This window comes from Saimiri boliviensis, chromosome 1 (assembly GCF_048565385.1).
Source record: "Saimiri boliviensis isolate mSaiBol1 chromosome 1, mSaiBol1.pri, whole genome shotgun sequence".
In the NCBI taxonomy this organism is placed as follows: domain Eukaryota; kingdom Metazoa; phylum Chordata; class Mammalia; order Primates; family Cebidae; genus Saimiri; species Saimiri boliviensis.
The window spans coordinates 115,466,531-115,488,976 of record NC_133449.1 but is presented as its reverse complement, the minus strand read 5'-3'; the positions used below and the strand labels follow the sequence as shown (position 1 = coordinate 115,488,976).

The 22,446-nt window shown below is 55.2% G+C and overlaps 1 protein-coding gene across 5 annotated transcripts in view; it reads left to right on the top strand.

The window, feature by feature from the left end:
* The window catches only part of SLC12A3 (solute carrier family 12 member 3), a 48,719-nt gene that overhangs the window by 6,213 nt on the left and 20,060 nt on the right, over nt 1-22,446 (top strand). For 3 of the 5 annotated variants that reach the window (XM_010331330.3, XM_003943468.4, XM_010331327.3), the window contains exons 7-20: nt 1,931-2,042; nt 2,233-2,363; nt 8,405-8,489; nt 9,368-9,522; nt 9,836-9,943; nt 10,425-10,548; nt 13,720-13,821; nt 15,065-15,220; nt 16,260-16,359; nt 17,364-17,475; nt 17,852-17,992; nt 18,762-18,868; nt 21,329-21,411; nt 21,702-21,779. In XM_010331330.3, coding sequence (XP_010329632.1) covers nt 1,931-2,042; nt 2,233-2,363; nt 8,405-8,489; nt 9,368-9,522; nt 9,836-9,943; nt 10,425-10,548; nt 13,720-13,821; nt 15,065-15,220; nt 16,260-16,359; nt 17,364-17,475; nt 17,852-17,992; nt 18,762-18,868; nt 21,329-21,411; nt 21,702-21,779 — 1,594 coding nt within the window. The remainder of the gene's footprint in view (nt 1-1,930; nt 2,043-2,232; nt 2,364-8,404; nt 8,490-9,367; nt 9,523-9,835; nt 9,944-10,424; nt 10,549-13,719; nt 13,822-15,064; nt 15,221-16,259; nt 16,360-17,363; nt 17,476-17,851; nt 17,993-18,761; nt 18,869-21,328; nt 21,412-21,701; nt 21,780-22,446) is intronic. The other 2 variants (XM_010331328.3, XM_010331329.3) reach the window with 1 other exon arrangement.

Sequence of the window (22,446 nt, the reverse complement as noted above, 5' to 3'; positions counted from 1 at the left end):
ACGTGGAGGGAGGGGGACATGGAGGAGGGGGACGTGGAGGGAGGGGGACGTGGAGGAGGGGGACGTGGAGGGAGGGGGACGTGGAGGAGGGGGACGTGGAGGGAGGGGGACGTGGAGGAGGGGGACGTGGAGGGAGGGGGACGTGGAGGAGGGGGACGTGGAGGGAGGGGGACGTGGAGGAGGGGGACGTGGAGGGAGGGGGACGTGGAGGGAGGGGGATGTGGAGGAGGGGGACGTGGAGGGAGGGGGACGTGGAGGGAGGGGGACGTGGAGGAGGGGGACGTGGAGGGAGGGGGACGTGGAGGGAGGGGGATGTGGAGGAGGGGGACGTGGAGGAGGGGGACGTGGAGGGAGGGGGACGTGGAGGGAGGGGGACGTGGAGGGAGGGGGACGTGGAGGGAGGGGGACGTGGAGGAGGGGGACGTGGAGGGAGGGGGACATGGAGGTGGTCACATGGAGACTCGGGGGTCTCCAGGCCTGGGCCCTCCCTGGTCCTCTGCCTTTTCTTTTCCTTTCTTTTCTTTTTTTTTAGACAGAATTTTGCTCTGCACCCAGGCTGGAGTGCAGTGATGTGATCTTGGCTCACTTCAACCTCTGCCTCCCAGGTTCAAGTGATTCTTTCGCCTCAGCCTCCTGAGTAGCTGGGATTACAGGCACACGCCACCATACCTGGCTAATTCCGTTTTTTTTTTTTTTTTTGAGACGGAGTTTTGCTCTTGTTACCCAGGCTGGAGTGCAATGGCGCGATCTCGGCTCACCACAACCTCTGCCTCTTGGTTTCAAGCAATTCTCATGCCTCAGCCTCTCGAGTAGCTGGGACTGCAGGTGCGCACCACCATGCCCAGCTAATTTTTGTATTTTTAGTAGAGACGGGGTTTCACCTGGTTGACCAGGATGGTCTCGATCTCTTGATCTTGTGATCCACCCACCTTGGCCTCCCCAAATGCTGGATTATAGGTGTGATCCAATGCACCCAGCCAATTTTGGTTTTTTTTTTTTTTTTTTTTTGAGACGGAGTTTCGCTCTTGTTGCCGAGGCTGGAGTGCAATGGCGCGATCTTGGCTCACCGCAACCTCCGCCTCCTGGGTTCAGGCAATTCTCCTGCCTCAGCCTCCTAAGTAGCTGGGATTACAGGCACGCACCACCACGCCCAGCTAGTTTTTTTTTGTATTTTTAGTAGAGACGGGGTTTCACCATGTTGACCAGGATGGTCTCGATCTCTCGACCTCGTGATCCACCCGCCTCGGCCTCCCAAAGTGCTGGGATTACAGGCTTGAGCCACCGCGCCCGGCCTGGTATTTTTTATAGAGACAGAGTTTCACCATGTTGGCCAGGCAGGTCTCAAACTCCTGACATCAGATGATCCGCCCGCCTCAGCCTCCCAAATCTTTTTTTTTTTTTTTTTTTTTTTTGAGACAGAGTCTCACTCTTGTTTCCCAGGTTGGAGTACAGTGATACAATCTTGGCTCACTGAAACCTCCACCTCCCAGGTTCAAGCAATTCTCCTGCCTCAGCCTCCTGAGTAGCTGGGATCACAAGCGTGTGCCACCGTGCCTGGCTAATTTTGTATTTTTAGTAGAGACAGGGTTTGACCATGTTGCCCAGGCTGGTCTTGAACTCCTGACCTCAGGCGATCCACCTGCCTTGGCCTCCCAAAGTGCTGGGATTACAGGCATGAGCCACTGCCCCAAGCCCAAAGCTCTTCTTACTTTAAATTCATCTTCCTTATTTATCAGCCAAGACAAGAGGCTTTGGTGGTCTTGTTCTCTGCTATATTCCCAGCTCCTTGAACAGAGCCTGCTGTATAACTTGTGTTGAATGAATGAGTGAGTGAATAATGGGGTGACAGGTCTGGGCAAATCATTTTCTGGTGGGGCTTCCCAAAGAGGTAGAACCAGACTATTTGACCTCTGGGGTCCTTCGCCCCCAGGCCCAGGTGCTGTTCTTCCTTGTCATCATGGTCTCCTTTGCCAACTACTTGGTGGGGACGCTGATCCCCCCATCTGAGGACAAGGCCTCCAAAGGCTTCTTCAGCTACCGGGGTATGTGCAGATCGGGGCCCTGACCATCGCTCTGGGGACAGGGACTGTCTGCCCAGGAATCTGGCCCATGGTGTGGACACTGGGAGGATGGGATTCCCCAATCCCATGATCAGGGGCTGCCTGCCCAGTGGGTCCCACCAAGTGGGGTCAAGCCCTCCACGTGAGCCTTACTCACGCCTTGCTTTTGCAGGAGACATTTTTGTCCAGAACTTGGTACCTGACTGGCGGGGCCCGGATGGCACCTTCTTTGGAATGTTCTCCATCTTCTTCCCTTCGGCCACAGGCATCCTCGCAGGGGCCAACATATCCGGTGACCTCAAGGTGAGAAGAATACCCATCCATCCCGTGTCCTAGCACCGAAGGGGGCAGTGAGCAGAATCCTGCTCCCTGCTCTACTGGCATCTGCCTCTGGGCACTGAGACCCAGGAGGCAGGGCTTCTAAAATCCAGTCCAGTCCTACTCAGCTCAGTTCAACTCAGTCCAACCAATTCTATTCCATTCTGCGGTTGTTTATGAGGACCAGCTGCATTCTAGGTTTTGAGGGGCATGGCAAAATGGCTAGGCTCCTCCCTAGTTTCCGGAACTCTCAGACTGAGGGGAAGGCTGGGCCAGCTGTGACCTTAAGAACTCAGCCTTGCTCACGTGTGTCTTCGCTGGGCTGACATCCTCCCAGGGCTCTCCACTGCCTTGCTGCAGGCAGGCTTCTCAGCTTGGCATTCAAGGCTCCAGCCCGGCTGTCCAGCTTCACCCACCCCTGACCATTCCCTATGCTGGCTTTTTTACCCTCATAGTTCTGTTCTGCTTCTCTTTCTTCTTTTCTTTCTTTCTTTCTCTTTCTTTCTTTCTTTCTCTCTCTCTCTTTCTTTCTTTCTCTTTCTTTCTTTCTTTCTTTCTTCTTTTTTTTTTTTTGAAACGGAGTTTACCTCTTTTTGCCCAGGCTGGAGCAATGGCGTAATCTCGGCTCACTGCAACTTCTGCTTCCTGGGTTCAAGCGATTCTCCTGCCTCATCCTCCCAAGTAGCTGGGATTACAGGGGTACGCCACCACAGCCTGGCTAATTTTTATATGTTTTAGTAGAGACAGGGTTTCACTATGTTAGCCAGGCTGGTCTCCAACTCCTGACCTAAAGTGATCCACCCGCCTTGGCTTCCCCGGAGTGCTGGAATTACAGGTGTGAGCCACGGTGCCGGGCCTTTTTTTTTTTTTTTTTTTTTGAGATGACGTCTCACTCTGTCTCCCAGGCTGGAAGGCAGTGCAGTGGCGTGATCTCGACTCACTGCAACCTCTGCCTCCCAGGTTCAAGTGATTCTCATGCTTCAGCCTCCAGAGTAGCTAGAACTACAGGCACCTGCCACTATGCCTGGCTAATGTTTGTATTTTTAATAGTGATGGGGGTTTCACCATGTTGGCCAGGCTGGTCTTGAACTCCTGACCTCAAGTGATCTGCCCTCCCAGAGTTCTGGGATTACAGGCATGAGCCACTGCACATGGCCTGTTTCAAATACTTCCTTCAACTATCATCTCTACCAGCCCTTCCTTCAGCACCGTGGTTTCCCCAGCAAAATGATGTCTGGCCAAACATATCTGTTGCCCGGCATCTGGAGAACTGAGGCTTGCCTCCATCTCTCTGTTCCCTCCCAGCTTGGAGCCTGGCACATGCTGGCTGCTCCGTACATGTTTGTTGACTGAATCGTGGTGAAATGCAGTGCTTGAGCAGTAGCACAAAGTGCTGCATCGTGGGGCAGAAGGAGAGACTAATGTTGGCAGGGGCTCCAGCAGAATTTCTGGGTGCAGGAGGCTCCAGAGCTGGGTTTTGAAAGATGGGAAGCCGGTAGAGGCTTCGCTCAAAGGAGGTGGCAGGCAAGCAAGGTTGATGAGTGGGAAGCTAGCCCCATGCTGGACACCACAGCTAACCCCCACCCTCAACCTCCAGTCCCCTCTTGACGCATTTTCTTCTTTTTTTTTTTTTTTGAGACGGAGTTTCGCTCTTGTTACCCAGGCTGGAGTGCAATGGCGCGATCTCGGCTCACCGCAACCTCCGCCTCCTGGGCTCAGGCAATTCTCCTGCCTCAGCCTCCTGAGTAGCTGGGATTACAGGCACGCACCACCACGCCCAGCTAGTTTTTTGTATTTTTAGTAGAGACGGGGTTTCACCATGTTGACCAGGATGGTCTCGATCTCTCGACCTCGTGATCCACCCGCCTTGGCCTCCCAAAGTGCTGAGATTACAGGCTTGAGCCACCACGCCCGGTGACGCATTTTCTTAAGCGAAGTAAGAACTGTGCATTGGGCCAGGCACAGTGGCTCATCCCTATAATCGCAGTACTTTGGGAGACTGGAACGGGTGGATCACTTGAGGTCAGGAGTTTGAGACCAGCCCGGCCAATATGGTGAAACTATGTTTTAGTCTCCACTAAAAACACAAAAATTATCTGGGCTTGGTGGCATGCACCCATAATCCCAGCTACTCGGGAAGCTGAGGCAGGAGAATTGCTTGAACCCAGGAGGTGGAGGTTGCAGTGAGCTGGAATTGTGCCACTGCACTCCAGCCTGGGCAACAAGAGTAAAACTCCATCTCAAAAAAAAAAAAAAGAAAAAGGAAAAGTAAAGAAAAGAACTGTTCATGGAGGCGATCGTGAAGCCAGCCTGGCTTTAACGAGCCTGGAAATTGCAGAAAAGCTCTTGGTCGGCTCCTCTCCTTTGTCTGGGGAATGGCTGGCAGAGGCCTGCTCTGCATGCCCTGAGGTCCCGCAGAGGCTGGGCCAGTGCTCAGCCAGCCTGATTCCAAGGAGCCTCATTAGATAGTTGCCTGGGAATTTATCTCCATGCCTCATCCAGCTTCTTAGGTTATCAACCGGCTGGCGTCAGCTGTCTGGAAACTGGGTGGGGCCGGCACCAGCACTCTGTCCTAAATGGTCCTCAGCCGTAAGGGTCCCTTGGCTGTTGGATGCCCTCACCCATCCTGTGGGAGCATCCTCAGCAGCAGAGCCACCGTATGTGGAGCCTTCACTGTGACACTTTGGGCAAGATCCTTTAAAACTCCCTGAGCCTCAGCTTCCCCAACTCTAAAATGGGACTAGTACAGCCCCTACACTGCAGGGCGGTGGAGAGGATTCCATGCACTAATTTGTGTAAAATAAAGTGCTTACAACAGTGCCTGGCTTGCAGAAGGAGCCAAGAGCTTCTTGTCATCATTATCATTTTTACCACGATGTAGACAAGCATGCCAAGGTCGTAGAGGTTCAGGGGCCTACCCAGGACGACACAGGTGGCAGAGGAGCCCGAATGCCAGTTTCTTTTCTTTTTTTTTTTTTTTTTGAGACAGAGTGTCGCTCTTGTTACCCAGGCTGGAGTGCAATGGCGCGATCTCGGCTCACCGCAACCTCCGCCTCCTGGGTTCAGGCAATTCTCCTGCCTCAGCCTCCTGAGTAGCTGGGATTACAGGCACGCGCCACCATGCCCAGCTAATGTTTTGTATTTTTAGTAGAGACGGGGTTTCACCACGTTGATGGTCTCGATCTCTCGACCTCGTGATCCACCCGCCTTGGCCTCCCAAAGTGCTGAGATTACAGGCTTAAGCCACCGCGCCCGGCGCTTCTTTTTTTTTTGAGATGGAGTTTCACTCTTGTTGCCCAGGCTGGAGTGCAATGGTGCAATCTCAGCTCACTGTGACATTCAAGTGATTCTCCTGCCTCAGCCTCCAAGTAGCTGGGATTACAGGGATGCGCCACCGCATGCAGCTAATTTTGTGTTTTTAGTAGAGACAGGATTTCTCCATGTTGGTCAGGCTGGTCTCAAACTGCTGACCTCAGGTGATCTGCCTGCCTCGGCCTCCCAAAATGTTGGGATTACAGGTGTGAGCCACTGCACCCCGCCTGAGTGCCAGTTTCTAGAACAAAGAGACCTCAACTGAATCACAATTTCATCATTCAACAAATATTTTTTGTGTAGCCTCAGGCCACGTCCCTGTTCACAATACTGCCCCCACCCCAACAGCTCACATTTATGGGCACTTGTCACATGCCAAGTTATTTGCCGATTTCACAGATGGGGAAACTGAGGCTCCGGGATGTTAAGGGGCTTCTCCCAGTGCACACAGCAGGGAAGAGTCTAACTTGGTTAAATTCCCAGGCAGCAATCTCAAAGGCAGGCACACCCAGGTCCACATCTCAGCCCACTTCTACCCAGCTCACCTCTTCCCCGCCTGCCTCTTCCCAGCGCATCCAGGGGCTGAGATCTCAGATTTAGATGCAGGAGGCAGGGTCGGGGGGCGATGGCTGACATATTTGTGTTTTTACCACCAGTTGGGTGCCTTAAAAACAGACCTATATTTTCTCCCAGTTCAGGAGGCTAAAAGTCCGGAACCCAGGTGTTAGCAGGACCGAGCTCCCTCTGAAAGCCCAGGGGAGAACCCTTCCTTGCCTCTTCCTAGTTTCTGGTGGCTGCTGACAGTGGCTTTCCTTGGCTGGCAACCTCATCATTCCAACCTCTGTCTCTGTCTCACGTGGCCTTCTTTCTTCGGTGGGTCCTTTCCTCCTAAGGACACCAGCCATTGCGTGCAGGGCCCACCCTCGTCCAGTATGACGTCATCTTCACTAATTGCACCTGCAAAGATTCTATTTCCAAATAAGGCCATATTCTGAGATTCTAGGTGGACATGAATTTTGGGGGACACTATTCAATCCACTAGAGGCAGGGTGGGAGGCTGGTATGTTCTGTTGGCTTTGGGACTGGGGACCCCATGTGCATGGCCCAGGTAAGTCAAACAGGTATACCAGGCAGGGCTGGCAGGTCCACAGCTGCAGGGGCCTTGCAGAGCCCTAGGGTGGAGACTCCACGGAGGCAGAGAGAAGAAATTCAACAGCTCCACACCTGGGCCACAGAGGGGACTTGGCCAAGGCTTGGGCATCCCAGCAGACCTGGGCTCCAGAGACTCCAGCTCCACACCTCTCCTCCCATTTTTCTCAGGCCTGCCACACCCTCCCTCCCACCTCCTCCTGGCAGCCTCCCCCACCACTCTAGTTTGACTTGCTGCTAATCTGTGGCTCCATCTGCTAACTGCATGGTGTGCAGAAAGCCGAGGGAAGGCTAGGGAGGTTTAGAAATTTACATCCCGTGGCAGGCCTGGCCTTTGCCTCCAGGCTGGGTCTGTGCCTGGAGAGTGAGTAGGTCTTAAACTTGCTGTAAAAATCCCAGCCTGTGTTGCAGCACCCAGGACTAGTCCTCGGAGCCTGAGGCTATGGACCTTGATGTGGTCAGGACCAGAGCTTGGTCTTCCTCACGGCTCTCTGCCCTCAGTTTCCCCACCAGTTGAGCTGGGCTGCCCAGACCACTTCTCAGGAAATTACATTTGAGAAAGTGCCTAGAAGAGTGCAACACGTGGTGTGTTCATGAAGGCTTGTTATCACTGTTAAGAAAATACAAGCAGGCCGGGCTCAGTGGCTCAAGCCTGTAATCCCAGCACTTTGGGAGGCTGAGGTGGGTGGATCACTTGAATTGAGGTCAGGAGTTCGAGACCAGCCTGGCCATAACAGCAAAACCTTGTCGCTACTAAAAGTACAAAAATTAGGGCACTTATCATGGTGGTGCACACCTATAGTCCCAGGTACTCGGGAGGCTGAGGCAGGAGAATCACTTGAACACAGGAAGTGGAGGTTGCAGTGAACCGAGATCGTGCCACTGCACTCCAGCCTGGGTGTCAGAGCAAGACTCTGTCTCAAAAAAAAGAAAAAAGAAAGAAAAAGAAACAAGAAAATACCAGCAGAGATTTCTTTCCCAGAATGAAAGGAGGACGTCTGGGGCATATCCTATTTATTGTTGAGGAGCCAGACAAAGCAATTGGTGCATAATGATTGACCATGCTGTGAGGGCTGGCGGGGAGGGGAGTCCTGGTCTAGGATCTCAATGGGGATTAGTTTATTTTTATTTCACCAACATCCCTGACAGGTGAGGGGCCGGGGCGTGAGAACACAGCACCCTGCCCCGCTGGCCGCCTGGAACTGATCCCCGGCCGGCCGACTCCAGAGCTAACCACCTCGCCCCTGCCCTCCACACGCCCAAAGCAAGCCCTGGCCAGGTGCCCTCATGGCCTAGGCGTGGAGCTGTTGAATTTCTTCTCTCTGCTTCCATCTCCCAGGGCCTTGGGTGGAGTCTCCGCCCCGTGATCTTGGTTGCTTCCCTCTGTGTCCTCAGTCATGAGGCTTCTTCCTCTGTGCTGGAACAGGGGGCTCTGAGGGGCCAAGGTCAGACGTTGCTGCCCCTAGTCTCAGCCTTAGACAAGGGGCATGGGCCTGGAAGGAGTCTCAGGGGTTGTCTGATGCCCGCCCTCACTCCCTGTCCCCCTCTCTCCCTCCCTCCTACAGGACCCTGCCATAGCCATCCCCAAGGGGACCCTCATGGCCATTTTCTGGACCACCATTTCTTACCTGGCCATCTCAGCCACCATTGGTAAGTGGCCAGCCCAGCCAGTCAAGAAGGGGAGGGACCTGGTCTCCACCCTGCTGTGTCCAAACCCCAAACCGCCGGAGATTAGAGGGTGGGGTTTGACTCTCTAACAGGGAGAGCTGGGCTGAGAGGGTGTGATGACCTCAGGATGTGGAACCTTGGACCTGTCTCTGGGGTATCTTGGCAGTGATCAGAGCATCTTCATGGCGGTGGGTGTGGCGGGGTCAGACCAGGCTCCTTGGTTTCCTTGAGGGTCCAGGTTCATGAGTGTGAAGATCCTACAGGACAAATCCTGCTCCAACCCTAGGAGTGATGATGATGAAGGTGATGATGATAACCGCAACTGACTCCTCACGTGCCCAGCCTTTTTCATGCCAATCCCATCACTGTCATTTTCCCTGTTTCACCAAGGAGAAAACAGGAGCTCAGAGAGGTTAAATGACCTGCCTGGGGTCACGCAGCCACTGAATGGTGGAGCCCCGCTTTGAGCCCAGGCCTGGGCTGTTAACACCTGCCTCGAACTGAGATCCTCACAGGTGCACTTGCTCCCAGAGGTCCCCTTTGAGGCAAGCTGTTCACAAATGGCCAAGGGACTTGGTCCAGCTTATCTCAGGAGGACATTGTGATCTTGGTCGCTTAAGCTCTCTGGGCCCCTGTAAAATGGCAAGAAAAGTAATAGTGATGCCTGCTCATAGGTTGTTGTAAAGTACTTAGGATGGCACTGGGCGCACTGTCAGCACACTGCCATTGTCATCATCCCTGCATGATGAAGGGAGGGCTGCCCCGTCGTCTGCAGCGTCTCACCCTCTGCAGCAGTGGGGCTGCAAGAGGACCGAGTAAGGAGGGAAGGGAGACCTCCCCATGCTCTCCCTCCCCCTCAGGCTCCTGCGTGGTGCGAGATGCCTCTGGGGTCCTGAATGACACGGTGACCCCCAGCTGGGGTGCCTGTGAGGGACTGGCCTGCGGCTATGGCTGGAACTTCACCGAATGCGCCCAGCAGCACAGCTGCCGCTACGGCCTCATCAACTATTACCAGGTACCGCCAGGAGGGCTGACCCAGAGACACAGCGGGGGCTGGGTGGAGGCTGCAGGGCCCCTTGCAGGCCTGGAAATTTCTGGGGGGGACTAGTTTGGGGAGCTGAGCCCTAGGCTTAAGGGATAGGGGTTCAGAGCCCAGGTCTGTCCAGTCCCGGCCTGTGAGTGGACCCTGGGATCTCCAGGGGTGGGTTGTGGACTCAGATGGAGGTTCAGGGCCCAGCCCCTGCCTGCAGTAAGGAATGAGGTGCCACATTTAGGGGCTTCTGGCTCAGCCCCCCACCATGGAGTCCCTGATCCCCAAATCCCTGCAGACTATGAGCATGGTGTCAGGCTTCGCACCTCTGATCACGGCCGGCATCTTTGGGGCCACCCTCTCCTCTGCCCTGGCCTGTCTTGTCTCTGCTGCCAAAGTCTTCCAGGTGAGGCCACAGAAAGGGATCAAGATGATGGGGGGTGGGAAGCCTGGGCTAGAGGCACAATAGGCTGGGACCCTGGGTGACTGCTATAAAGACCTGGAGGTGTCATTAGACCGGGATCTCTAGCCAGAAGGGAAAGGGAGCTCTCAGCAAACTCTTGAAGGAAGCAGCCCCCGCCCGATGGTGTGACTTGAATAACACCTGCAGTCCCCACCCCAAACTCCCACCTGTGCCACCTGCATCCTATCTGCAACCCAACCATTCAAGCCGTACCCAGAGCCATCCACCGGCCTGGTCGTGCCCTTTTACTGTCCTCATGGTAGAGTGGGGCGAGCGGAGGAGGGCTGATCACCCCGTTTAACAGAAACAGACACCAGGATCCAGGCTGGGGAGGGCACCGAGCTGGTCTGGAGCTCAGGTGGCCCCAGGGGAGGGGAAGTGGCAGGTCCCAGCCCGGGGGTGAGCGCGGCATCTGGTGCTGCAGTGCCTTTGCGAGGACCAGCTGTACCCACTGATCGGCTTCTTCGGGAAAGGCTACGGCAAGAACAAGGAGCCGGTGCGCGGCTACCTGCTGGCCTATGCCATCGCTGTGGCCTTCATCATCATCGGTAAGGCACTGCCGGGGCTCACGGGGCCTGGCCTCCTGTTCCCCTGGGTGGCCCTGAGGGCCATGGGGGCCGGGCTCTTCTCCCGCCTCCTCGTCTCCCTGCCCCAGTGCCCCGCTAGGCGTGACAGTTAGTGGGCACTCAGAGGCTAAGTCTTGAGGGGTGAGGCCCCACCTGGGAGGAGACATCGGGGGGCCATGTGATCCTTCCCCTTCCCACCTCCAGGCAGGGTGGCTCCCAAACCAGATCAGGCAGCAGAGCCTTCTGCTTTGTTAGAAGGGAACCTACCTGTTCTCTCGCTCTGCCAGCAACCCCTCCCCGGGTCTAAATGAACCCCCAGAACGCCTTCAGAGCATGGGACCAGCTGACTGGTCCCTCCTTGGGATGGGATACAAATGGCTGATCAGTGTCCTCATAGGTATATAAACTAGACAACCCAGTTCCCCAGACCTCGAACTTCTAGACTCCTTGGGTTTCAAGGTAGAAGATGCCTTAGGAGAAAAGGGCCCAGTTAATTGGTTCATCAGATCAACTTCCTCTTCAGGCTTTGCCACGTGCCAGCTGTGTGACCTTAGACAAGTTATTTCACCTCTCTGAGCCTCACCTTTTTCATCTACAGAATGGGAGCAATAGTGCATAACAGGTGTATCTCAGAAGGGCAGGAAGAGACCACGTGTGCAGGAACACCTACATGCATTCGCGCACGCACACTTACATGTGCACACACCCGATACTTCCCTCATTAACTTGGCCATGGCGGCAGAACTTGCTAGGAGAGAGGTGGCCATGCCAAGCATGGGCAGTGGCCAGGCTGCGACATGATGTCCCCCGGTCCCTGCTCCCTGTGCAGGAGTGGGGTGGGGGGTAGACTGCTGGCCAGCCTCCCCGGGCTCATGACACCCTCCTGCCACCAGTGACTCCGTGCTGTTCAGGCTGGCATCACAGTCCATGAGATTTGCCTAGTCACTATTGCCCAAGGGAAGCTTTCCAGACACCAGGCACTACCAGGTCCTGAACCACGTGAAGAGGTGGCAGAGATGGAAAAGTCTGTTCAGACTTGGTGTTCCCTGGCCCCGTGTCTGTTTCCTGCTCTCCGGGGCCCAGAAACACATTTCCCTGCAATGCACCCTGATTTAGATTCGATGTCCTTTCATCTGGGTGGGTCTGACTTGACTTCAGACTCGAGGACCATGATCTCAGATGCTTCGGGCAGGGTTCTTAGGTGATTACATGAAATTGTGGACAGAGGACCTGGCACATTGGTGCGTGTAATGTTTTGGGATCCCCAGAAGCAGGCCCTGAGACAAGGATTCATATGTAAAAGTTTGTCTGGGGTGCTGGGGGCAGTGGCAGGGGAGGGGAACAGGGAGATGGGAGACAGAGCAGTTCTTGGGTGGGTTACCACTGGGGTGGAGCTGTGTTACGGCCTTTGGTGTCTGGAGTCACATTGCAAAATGTATTTCTGGCCAGGTGCAGTGGCTCACAGCAGTAATCCCAGCATTTTGGGAGGCCAAGGGGGCGGATCACTTGAGTTCAGGAGTTTGAGACCAGCCTAGCCAAGGCGGTGAAACCCTGTCTCTACTAAAAATACAAAAAAAATTAGCTGGGCGTGGTGGCACACGCCTGTGGTCCCAGCTACTCAGGAGGCTGAGGCAGAAGAATTGCTTGAACCGGGAGGTGGAGGTTGCAGTGAGTCAAGATTGTGCCACTGCACTCCAGCCTGGTAACAGAGCAAGACTCCATTAAAAAAAAACAGAGGCCGGGCGCGGTGGCTCAAGCTTGTAATCCCAGCACTTTGGGAGGCCGAGGCGGGTGGATCACGAGGTCGAGAGATCGAGACCATCCTGGTCAACATGGCGAAACCCCGTCTCTACTAAAAATACAAAAAATTAGCTGGGCATGGTGGCGCGTGCCTGTAATCCCAGCTACTCAGGAGGCTGAGGCAGGAGAATTGCCTGAACCCGGGAGGCGGAGGTTGCGGTGAGCCGAGATCGCGCCATTGCACTCCAGCCTGGGTAACAAGAGCGAAACTCCGTCTCAAAAAAAACAAAAAAACAAAAAAAAACAAAAAAAAAAAAAACAGAAACAAAAATTAGCTGGATGTAGTGGTGCACGCCTGTAATCCAAGCTACTAGAGAGGCTGAGGCAGGAGACTTGTTTGAGCCTGGGAGGCAGAGGTTGCAGTGAGCTGAGATCACGCCACTGCACTCCAGCCTGGGCAATGAAGCAAGACTCCATCTCAAAAAAAAAAAAAAAAAGTATTTCTTTTTTTTTTTGGAGACGTAGTCTCGCTCTTGTTACCCAGGCTGGAGTACAATGGCACGATTTTGGCTCACCGCAACCTCCGCCTCCCGGGCTCAGGCAATTTTCCTGCCTCAGTCTCCCGAGTAGCTGGGATTACAGGCACACGCCACCATGCCCAGCTAATTTTTTGTATTTTTAATAGAGACGGGGTTTCACCACGTTGACCAGGACGGTCTCGATCTCTTGACCTTGTGATCTACCCGCCTCGGCCTCCCAAAGTGCTGGGATTACGGGCATGAGCCACCGGGCCCGACAGTATTTCTTACTGTAATTGTGATCAAAACAGTGTGACAGCCACTACTCTTGATTGTCCCGTAGCCTGATGGGGTCTACTCTCACACTGCCCCCACCAGTGTCTTTCTTTTTTTCTTTTTTTTTTTTTTTTGAGACGGAGTTTCGCTCTTGTTACCCAGGCTGGAGTGCAATGGCGCGATCTCGGCTCACCGCAACCTCCGCCTCCTGGGTTCAGGCAATTCTCCTGCCTCAGCCTCCCGAGTAGCTGGGATTACAGGCACGCGCCACCATGCCCAGCTAATTTTTTGTATTTTTAGTAGAGACGGGGTTTCACCATGTTGACCAGGATGGTCTCGATCTCTCAACCTCGTGATCCACCCGCCTCGGCCTCCCAAAGTGCTGGGAGTACAGGCTTGAGCCACCGCGCCCGGCCCCCCACCAGTGTCTTAAAAGCTGGGCGCTTACAGTTTATACCATCCCTTTGAGCTTCACAAAAGGATAGACCCATTTCACAGATGAGAAGGTTGAGACTGACTGAGCCTGTCTGGGGTCCCCCACTCTGGGAAGGAGGGTGCCAAGCCACTCCTTGGCGGAGTTGCCCAACAGGCTGTCCTCTCTCTCCCTGGGTTCCTGAAGCTGAGCTCAACACCATAGCCCCCATCATTTCCAACTTCTTCCTCTGCTCCTATGCCCTCATCAACTTCAGCTGCTTCCACGCCTCCGTCACCAACTCACCTGGTAAGCAAACTCTTCACCTCACTTCAGGAGGAGGCACCCAGGGGCTGGGGGGTACTGGAGCATGGGGTGGGAGTGGGAGGCATGGGTGAGGCAGCCCAAGATCACCTCTCAAATTAAAACCAATGAAAGGGAACATTCATCTAGTAATAGTGGCTCTTGGCCAGGAGTGGTGGCTCACACATGTAATCCTAGCACTTTGGGAGGCCGAGGTGGGTGATCACTTGAGGTCAGAAGTTTGTGACCAGCCTAGCCAACATGGTGCAGCCCTGTCTCTACAAAGACACAAAAATTAGCCGGGTGTGGTGGCAGATGCCTGTAATCCCAGCTATTTGGGAGGCTGAGGCAGGAGAATCACTTGAACCCAGGAACAGGAGGCTGCAGTGAGCCAAGATCATGCCATTGCACTCCAGCCTGGGCAACAGAGCAAGACTCCATCTCAAATAGTAATAATAGTGGCTCTCCTTTCTCAAGCACTTACAGTGTGCACTTTACATGAATTCATACGTTGTTTACCATCTGTAGGGGTTTTCCAGTCTTGTCCTTTCCCCAGTTTTACAGGAATCAGGAGTCTGATTCCTTAGAGAAAGAGAATTGCCCAAAGTCACAGCTAGGGCTGTCACGGACAGTGCTGCAGGTTGCACACTGCACAACTCTAGGAGGCACGATTCATATCATATTATTTTACACATTTGCATATGTATGATGGAAAACCTCTGGCAGATGGCTATAAAGAGTCTTGAGGAAGTTTTTTTCTAACTAGCTCCAAATTGCCATTGCCTTTTACCAGGCCACCTTTCACATAGACCCCAGTGTGCATCATGGCCCTGGAGTTGAGCCATGAGGCGGCTGTCACTCATGGCAGCCCTAGCCTGGCCTGCTGGCAAGGAGCCAGGCAGAGTCATGCCCTTCCCCCTCCATCTCACCCCCTTGACACCATGGGAGCTGGTACTATTGCTGGCATGGGGTGTCCTGTGGCTGTATTTGGCCAGAGCTGGACACCCACTCCTTGGCACAGCCTGTGGACATGGTGAAATGCCAGCCAAGATGGGTGTGTGGTTTGCCCCAGAGCCTGCAGACCCAGCCCTGGGAGGAAGGGTGGGTGGTGCTCATGGCTGGTGGGTACATGTTGGGACCCTGGCTCTGGGCACTGCTGGCATTACTGCCAGGTCCTGCCCAGCAGCTCTGGCCTAGAAAGAGGCTCCAGAGTGCCAGGACTGCCCACTAACTGGTGCCCTTGGCCCAGGGTGGAGACCCTCATTCCAATACTACAACAAGTGGGCAGCGCTGTTCGGGGCTGTCATCTCCGTGGTCATCATGTTCCTCCTCACCTGGTGGGCGGCCCTCATCGCCATCGGCGTGGTGCTCTTTCTCTTGCTCTATGTGATCTACAAGAAGCCAGGTGTGTGTCCCAGCTGCGGCGCCTCAGCCCTCCTCCCCCAGGGTAGCCATGCATGTGGCACTGCCCTCCCCCCCCACTAGAGGGGTCTGAGTCGGGCTCTGTGCTATCAAGGGCCCCTCTCTGGCCCTCGCCCTCGTCCCTCCCCATGTGGCGAGGAGCCCCAAGGGATGTCCCCACTCAGGGCCCATGCCTCAACTTCTAAGCCACCCCTGGGCACTCAGGACCTTGGAATCTCCTGACCGAAGGACTCTGAGTGAGCTTCCAGAGGCTGCTCCTGCCTCTTCCCTAAGGCTGTCCCCCAAGAGGGGCTGGCAGGCTGCTGTGCACACCCAGGCCTCGGGTGGCCGAGGGCTGCTGTGTGGCTGCAGGGACTCTGGGCAGGGGCTCTACTTGGCTGCAGGCAGGGACCCTGGGGTGGCAGTGACCTGAGGGCAGGAAACAGGACTCTGAGAAAGCCTGGGATTCTAAATCTCAACCTGGGCATCTAGGCCATTGCAAAGATTTGGCAAAGCGGGAGGATATTGTGTGGAGCTTGATGTATAACTTTTTTTGCGGGGGGCTGGGGGCAGATTCTCACTCTGTCGCCCAGGCTGGACTGCAGTGGCACAATCTCCACTCACTGCAACCCCCACCTCCCGAGTTCAAGCGATACTCCTGCCTCAGCCTCCCGAGTAGCTGAGATTATAGGTGCCCACCACCACACCTGGGTAACTTTTGAATTTTTAGTAGAGATGGGGTTTCACCATGTTGGCCAGGCTGGTCTCGAACTCCTGACCTCGGTGATCTACTCACCTCGGCCTCCTAAAGTGCCAGGATTACAGGCATGAGCCACTGCGCCCGGCCTTGATGTATCACTCTTCAGCGTGCAGCCACGTGGTCCGAAGGCCTCCACCCTGCAGGCTGCCCACCCAGGAGGCCCTGCTCCCACGAGTGCGGGGTACCTAGAGAGGGCCGACATTGCCTCCGTCCCTCCACGTGTCTGGTTTCTTCTGGTGATTCCTAACACTGCTCTTACCCCACTGCTCCCTTGCTCCCCCAGAGGTAAATTGGGGCTCCTCGGTACAGGCTGGCTCCTACAACCTGGCCCTGAGCTACTCAGTGGGCCTCAACGAGGTAGAAGACCACATCAAGAACTACCGGTGAGCAGAGCTGCTGGGACCCACCTAAGACCCGGGGGCTGGTGATGGCCCCACCCTGGGAGTTTCCAATCCTAGACCTGTCACCGGCTCTGGACAGACCTAGGGTGTGTGCGGCCCCCACTCAGAGAGGGATCAGAGGTGGAGGAGCCACCCAGCTGCCACGAGACAGGGGTGGACATATCATGATGGGGACCAAGCCAATCAAGGGACCTCTCTGTGCCTCGGTTTCCATAGTGGAAGCATCTCTGTTGTCAAGGCAATTGGTGCTGCAGTTCCCCTCACAGTATCCTGGGGGTGGATGGTGTGAACCTCTCCTGAGTGCCCTTCAAAGCTGAGTCCCCTCTTTGTCGAGGAGAATTATGCACCTGCCACCCCTTCCCGCCAGATTCTAGTAATGATTGGCACTATCTGTTTCTGTCGTGCTTACTATGAGCCAGGCACTTGCAAAGTACCTTAAGCAGCCTTACGACAACCGGCTGAGGTCCAGGAAATTACTAACCCAGTCATGGACAAGGACACTGAGGCACAGAGAGGTTAAGTAACTGGCCCCGGGTCACACAGCTGGTGAATGGCCGATTAAGTCTGGCTCCAGTTGACACAGGTCATGGCCCTTGACCACTGCCCTCTGCTGCCTCTTGACGCAGAGGCTGAGTCACCTGCCTGGGTAACTGGTGAGTTTGTAAGTGACAGGCTTCCTCACTTCCAGGCTTTGTTCTTCCCATCTCCATGCTGGGCTAGGCCGGGCAGGGGAGAAGCAGTGGGGGGAGCGTTTGGTGGCCCGAGCAGGAAGGACCAGGGAGACTAGTCTTTTTGGAGGCCACCAAAAGAGCGGGAAGGGCCCTAAACGTCACCCTGGATTTATAGGCGGGAAGTTGAGGCCCCAAGCACGTAGGGTCATGTTGGCGGCCACATCGCGGTTCAGGGAGCCTGGGTGGTGCCTTTTGCGCCCAGCCTGCTGTGGGCTCTCTCCTGATGGCTCCTGTCCTTTTCCCTTCCCTCCTCAGCCCCCAGTGCCTGGTGCTCACAGGGCCCCCAAACTTCCGCCCAGCGCTGGTGGACTTTGTGGGCACCTTCACCCAGAACCTCAGCCTGATGATCTGTGGCCACGTGCTCATTGTGAGTGACCCCTGGATTGGCGCAGGGCAGCACTCCTGGGGGAGCCGCCCGGGTGTGATGTCCACCCCTCGGGTGGGGGCTGACGGGATACAGAGCAAGGGGTGCCCAGCCAGGCCCTCCCACGGACCCATTCTCTCCCCTTCCTGGCCTCTCTTGCTGGCTTCTCCCGCGGCTGCTCTGCCTCTTTCCTGCTCCCTACCTCTCCCTTCCTCCCCTCTTTCTCCACACTCCCTGTCCTTCCCTTAAATGATCAAAGGAAAGGGTCACCATGGGTGCTGCCGAGCCCCTAGGGCAGCCTCCAGGGCAGGAGAGGGGCTGAACCTCAGGCCGGAGGGTGAAGGCAGCTGGCAGTGTCCCCTGCCCCTCCCACCCACAGGGCCCCCCCAAGCAGAGGATGCCTGAGCTCCGGCTCATCGCCAGCGGGCACACCAAATGGCTGAACAAGAGGAAGATCAAGGCCTTCTACTCTGACGTCATTGCCGAGGACCTCCGAAGCGGTGCCCAGATTCTCATGCAGGTGCCGTGGGCTGGGGGCTCCCCTACAGGACTTATGGCTCGGGGACACAACCTGGAAGGCAGAAAGTCCTGTGCGCCCCTTTGCTTAAGCCCCTTTTGCTGCAGAAAAAGCCCCAACTTTTTTTTTTTTGAGACTTGTTTTGCTCTTGTTGCCCAGGCTGGAGTGCAATGGTGTGATCTCAGCTCACTGCAATCTTTGCCTCCCGGGTTCAAGCCATTCTCCTGCCTCAGGCTTCCGTGTAACTGGGATTACAGGCACACACCACTGCACCTGCCTGTAAAAATAATTTTTTTGTATTTTTAGTAGAGATTGCGCCACGGCACTCCAGCCTGGGTGACATGATGGGACTCTGTCTCAAAAAAAAAAAGGAAAAAAAAGAGAGAAACATAAATGATGTGTGAATTAGATGAGCCGGTAATACGCCAAGCGTGGCCTCTGAGCTCAAGTCTCTTATGGGAAATGAATTTGTTGGAGAAGTAGGAGCTGGGATCATCCATAACCATGGGACCCTATAGTCCTTGGCCAAGGATTGAGAAGCCATGGTGGGCAACGTTGTCTGCAGCTTCACCTTTCTTCTGGGTGTGCCCAGGCAGACAGGACCCCAGACAGGGGGATGCATCTCCTGAGCCCCCAAAGCTTGGATGGGAGGGTGGCTGGAGCTGAGACAGAGCCCCACCCCAGTCACAGAGCACAGCCCTTTCCGGACCTAAGGCCTGATCACTAACTGCCCCTCTGACGGGTCCCCCATCTCACCCCTATCCCCTGGCAGGCCGCAGGTCTCGGGAGAATGAAGCCCAATATTCTGGTGGTCGGGTTCAAGAAGAACTGGCAGTCGGATCACCCAGCCACAGTGGAAGACTACATTGGCATCCTCCAGTGAGTTGGGGGAGGGGAAGGGGCTTGGGATCTGTTAATTTGGGCCTTGAGAAGCAGAGAGGAAGTAGTGGGTGCTTGAAACGTTGAGTCCTGCTGGGCAAAGTGGCTGGCATCTGTAGTCCCAGCCACTTGGGAGGCTGAGGCAGGAAGCTCACTTGAGCCCAGGAGTTGAAGGCTGCAGTGAGTGAGGATCACGCTGCTGCACTCCAGCCTAGGGGAAAGAGCAAGACCCTGGCTTCCATTTGTTCAAAGCTGAAGAAGAAACAGGCTGAGGCTGAAAATGCCCTGCTCTGACCTGTGAGTCAGGGACACCAGAGCCAGCAGGGATCGGGCAGGTAGCACCAAGAGTGCAGTGGGCCAGGCGTGGGATGATAGGGAGCAGTGGAGACTGTGGTAACCCGAGGGAGAGTGGCTGTTACTTGGCTGTAGCACAAGCAGAGTGAGCTCTAGTGCCCAGGCAGAAATGTGAGCCCAATATTGCCAGATCTTTTAATTTTTCAGAGTAACTGCAAATGTGAGTTTTTAGGTGAAAACCTCATGCCTCCCTGTGGGTTTCAGAAGGTACACAGGTAGCCAGCTCTAGCTCTGAGGCTGGCCGGGCATGGTGGCTCACACCTGTAATCCCAGCACTTTGGGAGGCCAAGGTGAGTGAATCACAAAGTCAGGAGTTCGAGACCAGCCTGACCAACATAGTGAAACCCCATCTCTACTAAAAATACAAAAAATTAGCCGGGCGTGGTGGCACACATCTGTAATCTCAGCTACTTGGGAAGCGGAGGCAGGAGAACTGCTTGAACCTGGGAGGCGGATGTTGCAGTGAGCTGAGATCGTGCCACTGCACTCCAGCCTGGGCGACACTGAACAGGGAAGTGAAACCAAGCCCTGAGGACCAAACTCCCTAGGATGTCCGGGCTGACTCCAAACTCTTCTTCAGCTTCTGCTATGTGAGGTCCAGAGAATGCTTACCTGATGTGTGGCTTTTCTGTGTTGATGTCGTCGTGTGCGGTATCAGAGAACAGCATGAGGCTGAGGGTCGGGCGGGCCCTTGGGACCCGCTTCCAGGTATGCTGTTAAGCAGCTGTAGGACTCGGAGCAATCCTCTTGGCTGCTGCTAACAGAATTACAGCAGCAGCTGGTAGAATACCTGGTCTCCAGCCTCCCTTCCACATTCCAACATTCCAAAACTTCAAAAAGCGGGGACTGAAAGGTCCTTGTCCCAGAGATATGTGATCTAAGGAGCCCAGGGAGGACAGTACACAGCCCATTGGCCCAAACCCCAGTGGTGGGTGGGTTCTTGGGCACTGTGTTAATCAGGCAGTTCATACACCTTTGGAACAGAGTCTTCTGGACGTCTTTATTTTATTGATTGATTGATTGATTGATTGATTGAAATAGAGTCTTGCTCTGTCACCCAGGCTGGAGTGTGGTGGTGCAATCTTAGCTCATGACAGCCTCCACCTCCTGGGTTGAAGCAATTCTCCTGCCTCAGCCTCTGGAGTAGCTGGATTACAGGTATACTCCACCACGCCCAGCTCATTTTTGTGTTTTTAGTAGAAATGCGGTTTTGCCATGTTGGCCAGGCTGGTTTCAAACTCCTGACCTCAGGTAATCCACCCGCCTTAGCCTCCCAAAGTGCTGGGAATAGAGGCGTGAGCTGCCATGCCCAGCTTTTGCAATTTATTTTATTATTTTATTTTTATTTTCGAGATAGTCTTATTCTGTCGCCCAGGCTGAAGTGCAATGGCATGATCTCAGCTCACACCACAACCTCCGCCTCCCAGGTTCAGGTAATTCTCCTGCCTCGGCCTCCTGAGTAGCTGGCACTACAGGCGTGCTCCACCGTGCCCAGCTAATTTTTGTACTTTTTAGTAGAAACGGGGTTTTACTATGTCGGCCAGGCTGGTCTCGAACACCTGACCTCAGGTGATCCTTTCGCCTTGATCTCCCAAAGTGCTGGGATTACACGGGTGAGCCACTGCTTCTGGCCTCCAGACATCTCTGTAGACAGCCTAGTACATGAGCGAAGCTCGTCTCACGAGCATGCCCGTCCTCTGGCCTCTAGTCTCAGTCATATGATTCTAATCCCAGCTACTCATTCTCCTGGCAGTGTGATCATGGGTAGGTTCCTCTCCAAAAGTCAGTTTTTGCATCTGTAGAATGGGGGTAATGATGACCACCCCCACCTCCATGGGCAGACTCGTGGGGGATTATCCAAATGTATCAGGAGGACAGGGCTGACTTGGTTTCCCCGAGTGTCATAGTCTGTAGAGCTGGAAGAGTTCCAGGGTACTCTCCAATGCTGCCTGTACATTATATAGATGGGGAAACCGAGGCCCAGAGAGACCAGAAAGGGTGTGGTAGGAGGCAGATGCAACTCTAGACATCCGGTCTCCTGGGTACCAGGTCATCTCCTGGGTGGGAGCTGGGGAAGAAGCTGGGCCTCACCTCCTCTCTTTCCAGTGATGCCTTTGATTTCAACTATGGCGTGTGTGTCATGAGGATGCGGGAGGGGCTCAATATGTCCAGGATGATGCAGGCGCACAGTGAGTACATGCCCCGCCCACTCAGCACCCCTGTCAAAAGCCGGAACGGCCCAAGGTGGGGATGAACTTGGCCTATTTGAGGGGCAGGAGGAGGCCAGTCGCAGCTGGAATGTGAGGGGCCGGGCAGGAGGCAGGTCAGAGGGAGGCCAGGGCCAGGTGCAGTGGGGTCGTGGAGGCCAGGTGGGGCATCGGCACTTTCTTCCTAGCAGGAAGGGAGCCCGGTCCAGGAGGAACCCACCGTGCCCTCAGACAAGGAGAGCCTATGAACCATGCTGCCCCTTCTTTTGCAGTTAACCCCGTGTTTGACCCAGCAGAGGACGGGAAGGAAGCCAGTGCCAGAGGTGCCAGGCCATCAGTCTCCGGCGTGTGTCAGTGTTCCCCTCACAGCTCAAGGCACTCTCGCCCTGTGGGGCAGCTAGGGGCGGGCCGCCGGGGAACTCGGTAGAGGACAGGCGGCTTTTCATCATGACAGTGGTGCCTGAGTAACGGTGGTTGGGAACTGGAGGGGCTTGGCTGTGTCAAAGATTGCCAGCAGCCAGGCGCAGTGGTTCGTGTCTGTAATCCCAGCACTGTGGGAGTCTGAGGCAGGAGTTCCAGGCTGCAGTGAGCTATGACTACACCACGACATGCCGGCCTGGGTGACAGAGTGAGACCCTGTCTCAAAAAAAAGAAAAAAATAAGATTGCCAGGAGGTGGAGAACTCAGGGTCAGGGCATCAGGGAGGTCTACCCAGCAGGCTCTGGGACCCTTGTCCCCCTCCTGCCAAGGCCCCTCTAGCCACGCAGGGTGGGGCGGGATTTTCCTTCGTCCTCTCTCAGGGTCACCCCGGGAGGCAGGGGGCCTGCAGTGCAGGTGGGAGGGCTCCTGTGGGCATCTGTGAGGGCACAGGAGGGTGTTGAAGAGAAGGGAGAGGGTACTTCCCTACCTACCCAGAGGGCTCTGTCCCCACCCCCAGTACTCACCAGAATCCCAGGAGAGAGAAGCTGAGAGCGGGGCAGGGGCACATCACAGCACTGAGTGTCCTGGGCCGTGGGT